The 6,141-nt window shown below is 52.5% G+C and overlaps 1 protein-coding gene across 1 annotated transcript; it reads left to right on the forward strand.

The window, feature by feature from the left end:
* Window positions 1-260: 260 nt before the first annotated feature.
* On the forward strand, window positions 261-5,363 carry LOC128664905 (uncharacterized). Its single transcript, XM_053719697.1, has 2 exons — window positions 261-984; window positions 4,420-5,363. The coding sequence occupies exons 1-2, from the start codon at window positions 261-263 to the stop codon at window positions 4,995-4,997; spliced, it is 1,302 nt and encodes a 433-aa protein (XP_053575672.1). The 3' UTR covers window positions 4,998-5,363.
* The last annotated feature ends 778 nt before the right edge of the window (window positions 5,364-6,141 follow it).

Below are 6,141 nucleotides of genomic sequence, written 5' to 3' on the forward strand. Positions count from 1 at the left end.
ACTTCCGGTGACGTCACTTCCGGTGACGTCACTGCCGGTCCCGCCATTTGTCAGTGGTCATCGAAGCGGAGCAGATCGAGTTCCCCGCGCGGCGTTCAAGGTAAGAGAGGAGTGCTGCGGGGGGGAACTTATGCTCCGGGGGGCAATTCTGCTGATGCAATGGGGCCTACAGGGGCCGCACTTGTGGGGGATGATTTTCACGAGGAGGCTAATTGTGAATCAATGGAGGAATTATCTCAGGGGGGCATTTCTCTGGCCAAATGAACCCGGGGGTCCCTGTCGGAGGGCATTGCGGCCCGGCAAGGGGCAAAGGCCCCGTCGGTAGTAATCCTCGTCAAGGGGCAAAGGCCCCATTGGGCAATTATAAAGGTGGCGCATCACCTATTGGGCACGCTAGGAGTACGCCCAAGAGCGCTGGCAGTAATAGTAAGGTTTCTGTGGGCAAAGGCGGCGCCCGTGCAGGCGGCGCTTTTGGCGCGCAAATTGGTGGGAGTGTAGGGGCTAGGCCTCAGGCTCCGGGCGCATCCCCGGCAGCAGCGAGGAAGGTAGTAACTAGGTCTTCTACCAAACATGGTTCACCAGAACAGTTTCAGAGTTTAGATTTAGCGGTTGCATCCACTAGGCGTAAGAAAGCCACCCCTATCACTCAGAAGTCAGTACATTTTAGTGAAGAGATAGAGGACTTTACAGAAGATGAGCAGGGTGTGTATGATGACGTTGCAAGTGGCGAAGGCAACCAGGATGTGTGTGAGGGGATGCATGAGCGGTCTGGGCACAGGGGGAGGGGTAGAGCAGACCTTCCCCTTCGTGGTACTCCTCTCTGGCAATCTCTTTTGCAGGAAAGCGACATGGCTACGTCAGGAGATTCAGGCAGCGGGTTGGAGAGAGGTGCTGAGAGCGGCCAGGACTCCATGGTGTCAGAGGATGAGCGTCCTTCTACTTCGGGAGTCGTGGCGATTCCAAACAGGATCGGTGTGAGAGATGGTGAGTCCTCAGTTTCAGTGGGGTTGCGGGGTTTTACCTCATCCTCGGATGATTCTGGGTCAGAAAATGACAAGGAACTGGGGTTGCATGGGAAGGGCAATAAACGAATGTATAAGATGCTTAGATGGTTAACTGAAGAGATCAGAAAAAGGGGGTTTGCGTGACCGTTATGACTATATTGCCTCTGGCAGGTCCGACAGGGCTGCCCCACCCAGACTTCGCATAAGTGGGGTGGGGAGGCCCGTTAATCGGAAGGTGGCACTCCAAGGGGACACTAGGTCCTGGTCTTCTTATGATCTGCACGAGCATTTGAAGACTAAGACAGTACGGAGAATTCAAGAGGGTAAGTTTGTTAACATCTTCGAGCTCTCGGTGGAAGCCCTAAGGCAGAAAGCGAGAGCGGAGGATGGGACAGGCCCCAAGAAGTACCAGCGCCCAGATACATTTCACGAATGGCGCCGGTGTTTCAGGATCTATGCGTCCTGCTATTTGCAAAAATGGCCGGACCAGTGTTTAGCCGTGTTGAAATACATGGAAAACATGGAGATCATTGCTGATAATTATCGCGATGGTGCCTGGCGGGATTATGATGAGGAGTTCCGCAGAAAGATGGTGGGTAATCCACTGTTGGATTTTGGGTGCGTAGAAATGCAACTCTGGGCCCGGCTGGGTACCGAGAAATCGCTAAGTACTTCTGGTGCCCCGGCGGGTGCAACACAGTTTCGACCTGCAAATAGATTTCGCAGACGCCCAGCTGGGGTCTGTTGGAAATTCCAGGACAAGCAATGCACGTTGGGAACCGCGTGTTCCTTTCGGCACGCTTGTCGCATCTGCGGGGGATTTCACCCTGCCGCAGACTGCGTTAAAAAAGGGGACAGACAGGACAGGACTGGGCCAAGAGGCCCTGCTGTCGCTAAGAGCGGCCACCCCGCTGAAGGTGGCCGCAATTAGTAAGTGGCTCACGCTCTACCCCGATAGGGTAGCGGCGGCCTTGTTGGAGTCAGGGCTCCGGGAAGGTTTTGTTATCCCCGTACAAGGTCAGGTTTCGGGTGCGGCTTCTCGCAGGAACCTGAAATCTGCCTCCCTGTTCCCGGAGGTATTGAAGGAGAAATTGGGTAAGGAAGTTTCACTGGGTAGAATGGCTGGCCCGTTTAAGGAAAGACCTATGCCGGGATTGGTTATCTCGCCTCTAGGGGTTGTGCCCAAAAAAGATCCAGGAAAGTTTAGGATGATACAACATCTCTCATACCCAAAGGGAAAGTCAGTCAATGACGCCATTCCTCAGGACTTGAGTACGGTATATTACCAGTCATTTGATGATGCCTTGCAAGTAGTACGCAGATCGGGTCATGGGGCATTACTGGCCAAGCTTGACATCGAGTCTGCTTTCAGACTCTTGCCGATTCACCCCGCATCATTTTACTTAATGGGATGTTTCTTCAACGGACACTATTATGTTGACCGTTGTTTGCCCATGGGGTGTTCCATTTCCTGCGCCTATTTTGAGGCGTTTAGTTCCTTCTTGCATTGGGCCGTGGCGGAAGTGACAGGAGAGGATAGGATTGCTCACTACTTGGACGACTTTCTCCTGGTCGGTAGACAGGGGTCTAGGGAATGTGAGCTGCTCCTTTATGCCATGCGGCTGTTGATGGAGAAATTTGGAGTCCCCTTAGCAGAAGACAAAACGGAGGGCCCTTGCACTTGTCTTACTTTCCTGGGTATCGAAATTGATTCGGTAGCCCAGGAATGTAGGCTTCCAGTTGATAAGGTACAGAAGATGTTGGCAGCAGTCAGGAGCCTCGCAGCGGCGCAGTTTTGCACGCTGAAAGAGCTCCAATCTGTTTTGGGTCTGCTCAACTTTGCAGGGAGGGTCATCCCGATGGGGAGGATTTTCCTGAAGAGAATGGAGCGCTTGTTGCCGGGAGTTACTTCCCCCAAGGCCAAATTAATGGTTAATAGTGACATGAGGGAAGACCTCCGTGTCTGGGATCTGTTCCTCAGGGATTTCAATGGGATCTGTATTTGGAGAACCCCTCTGACTCCGGCGCGAGAACTGCACCTCTTTACTGATGCTGCTGGGGGTTTTGGATACGGCGCCTATCTCAATGGCGAGTGGAGCGCCGAACCTTGGCCGGCCGAGCTTTTCCCCATTTTGGTGGCGTTGGAGATCTGGGGGGACAAGCTCGAGAACCGTTCCGTCATTTTTTGGACGGACAATTTGAGCGTGGTTTTCGCCATTAACGGTCTCTCTTCTTCCTCACCGCCAGTAATTCGATATCTGAGAATTCTGGTTTTGAGATGCCTCAAGCGGAACATTGAGTTTCGGGCTAGGCATGTCCCAGGGGTTAAAAACGTTATTGCTGATGCACTATCTCGCTTTCAATGGGAAAATTTTAGGAAATGTGCTCCTGAGGCTGCCACTCATGGCTTTCCCTGTCCCCCTTTTCTTTGGCAGGTGGCTTTGGATGGCAGTCCCTGATTCCGGTGCTGAAGGCGTCCCTGGCACCTTCCACTTGGAAGTCCTATGTAAGGTACTGGGAAGAATGGGTATTCTTCTGCGATGTCCAAGGATTTCCTTCTTGTGCTGGTGAGCAGGACTGGCTATTGCGCTGGCTCGCGGAGCTTAGGGCTAAGTTAGCTAAGAAAGGGGCGGTATCCGCGCGGTTAGCGGCGGTGTCCTTTTTCTGTAAACTATTCACGCTGACGGACTCTTCCAAAACGTTTTTGATTCGTCAAATACTGAGGGGTTGGGGAAGGTCGGAAGTGCGGCGTCCAGACGTTAGGGAACCCATAACGGCGGACAGGTTGGTCCTCCTGCTTCGTGTTCTACCGGAGGTATGTTCCTCAGACTACGAGGTGCGGCTTTTTTCAGCGGCGTTCGCCATGGCGTTTCATGGCGCGCTCCGAGTGGGGGAATTGGTCCCCCAGTCTAAGTTGGCGAAAGTGGGTGGCGTCTTGGCGGAGCACGTCAGGTTTACGGATAATGGGGTATTGCTTTTCATCCCTCGATCGAAAGTCGATCAGGATGGTAGGGGGGCCTGGCTGTCGCTACCCGCGCATGCGGGTTCCGCCTGCTGCCCTAGTGCACTGTTGAAGACCTTCTCGGACAGGGTCCAGTGGGTGCGGTTAGATTTTTAATTCATCAGGATGGTACCCCCCTGACGAGGTTTCAATTTCGGAAGGTTTTGGGGTGGGCGGCTAAAAAAGTAGGCTTGAATCCCAATACCATAGCTCCTCACTCCTTTAGGGTTGGAGCTGCTACGACGGCGGCGACTTTAGGCTGGTCGGCTGACCGCATAATGGCGCTTGGGAGGTGGAAGTCTAAGAGGTATCAGATTTACGTTAGGCCACTTATATCCCAATGTTAATATTTGCTGGTTGATAATGTTGCACACTGCTCTGCCATTATATGCCCTAACTCTTGTTTCTTTGCAGGGCCTAGAAGTGGGCCACTTCGTGCCTGGATCGTTGGGCACTCGTTCGTACACTGGGCGGCTATCCGAGCAGCATCGCAACCTGGAGGGCAGCAGCTTGGGTTCTCATTCTCTAGGGTGGTAGTTAGGTGGTTAGGGAGGAGAGGCCTTTGCTGGGCAGATCTGCCTGGGTTACTGCAATCCGCCATGAGGCGGTGGGAGAAACCCCATGTTCTGATCATCCACTTAGGTGGAAATGATCTCGGCTCAATTCCCGGCCGGGACTTGAGCGCAGTGATCCAATCAGATCTGCGCACCTTTAAAGCTTGGTTGCCTGGTGTGAGAATGGGCTGGTCAAACATTATACCGAGGTTGAAGTGGAGACACATGGCTAATCATAGGGCAGCGTTCCAAGTTCGCAAGAAGCTCAATAGAGATGTTAGGAAGCTTATGTGCGAGCTAGGTGGTTTTGTTGTGGAACACAAGTTCATTACGGCCGCTGACCGGAGCCTGTACCGAGGCGACGGGGTCCATCTTACGGACCATGGCATGGACCTGTTTATTGAAGATATACGTCAGTCCCTACTCCTATTTGTGTGAGTTGGGTGGCGGCGAGAGTGGCCTTTGATATTTGGGCGATCTCGTGGCGGGTGGACAGTGTCCGGGGGCAGGATGTGATCGAGGTAGAGTGACGGCACTTCCGGCCAGGGATGAAGTCCCCAGACGCGCGTCTGGGGTGTTCCCTGCCCGTGTGATTCCGATGCCGAGAATTCCCTGTTTTTATAGTATTGAGCTACGCTCTGCTTCTTCTCCTGCGCCCTGGTACTGCCCATCTTGTTAGCATGGGTTACTACGTTTTAGCTAGTACCTGATTGCCGCCCCCCTGGTCCATGTTTATTCAGACGGTCGTTAGTTCTTGTGTTGCCACAATAAACGTGACCTGCGGGTTTTCTCTAACCATAAAAAGTTGTTGTGTCATTATTGTGTTATTTATTTCTACGTTTAGAAACTAAGTTGAGTTTATGTTAAACCAAGAATGTATATAGTTATAAGTTATTCTTTCCACAGAGGAGGATATGGCATTTAATCCCTTAAGGAAATGTAAGGCAAATTGCCTGGAATGCACATAAGGGTTAAGGCCAAGACGGAGGAGGGGAGTGTTGTGTTGTGTGTGTGAAACAATGTTGCAGAAAGAGAGGAGGGGTTCCAGCTTACCTTTTTAAGCCCAGTTCAGGAAGCACATGTCCTCTTTCTGCTGTTTTTCTCAAAGTTTTCCCCACCCTTCCCTCCCTTTGTTTATTATTTTGCAATCAGTAGGGGGATCCGTCCTTATGGTGGTCCCCAGGGACTAGGGCTATCCGAAGGCTTGATGAGGGCTAACCAGCCTATTTCTGTAAGTCCAAGGACGTTAAGTTTCAGCTCCCCAGGTATTTCAATCTGGTTTACGCACCTTTTTGAACCTGGCCCCTTACTGGTACGGAGTGGTGGTTTGCACCCTGGGCTGGCGGGTGGACAGTGTCCGGGGGCAGGATGTGATCGAGGTAGAGTGACGGCACTTCCGGCCAGGGATGAAGTCCCCAGACGCGCGTCTGGGGTGTTCCCTGCCCGTGTGATTCCGATGCCGAGAATTCCCTGTTTTTATAGTATTGAGCTACGCTCTGCTTCTTCTCCTGCGCCCTGGTACTGCCCATCTTGTTAGCATGGGTTACTACGTTTTAGCTAGTACCTGATTGCCACCCCCCTG

This window comes from Bombina bombina, chromosome 6 (assembly GCF_027579735.1).
Source record: "Bombina bombina isolate aBomBom1 chromosome 6, aBomBom1.pri, whole genome shotgun sequence".
Lineage (NCBI taxonomy): Eukaryota > Metazoa > Chordata > Amphibia > Anura > Bombinatoridae > Bombina > Bombina bombina.

Excerpts from the sequence above, each read along its gene's own strand:
- LOC128664905 (XM_053719697.1), top strand. The coding sequence starts at position 261 with ATGAACCCGGGGGTCCCTGTCGGAGGGCATTGCGGCCCGGCAAGGGGC. Across the intron at positions 985-4,419 it reads CAGGATCGGTGTGAGAGATG|GGCCTAGAAGTGGGCCACTT; the intron begins GTGAGTCCTCAG and ends GTTTCTTTGCAG.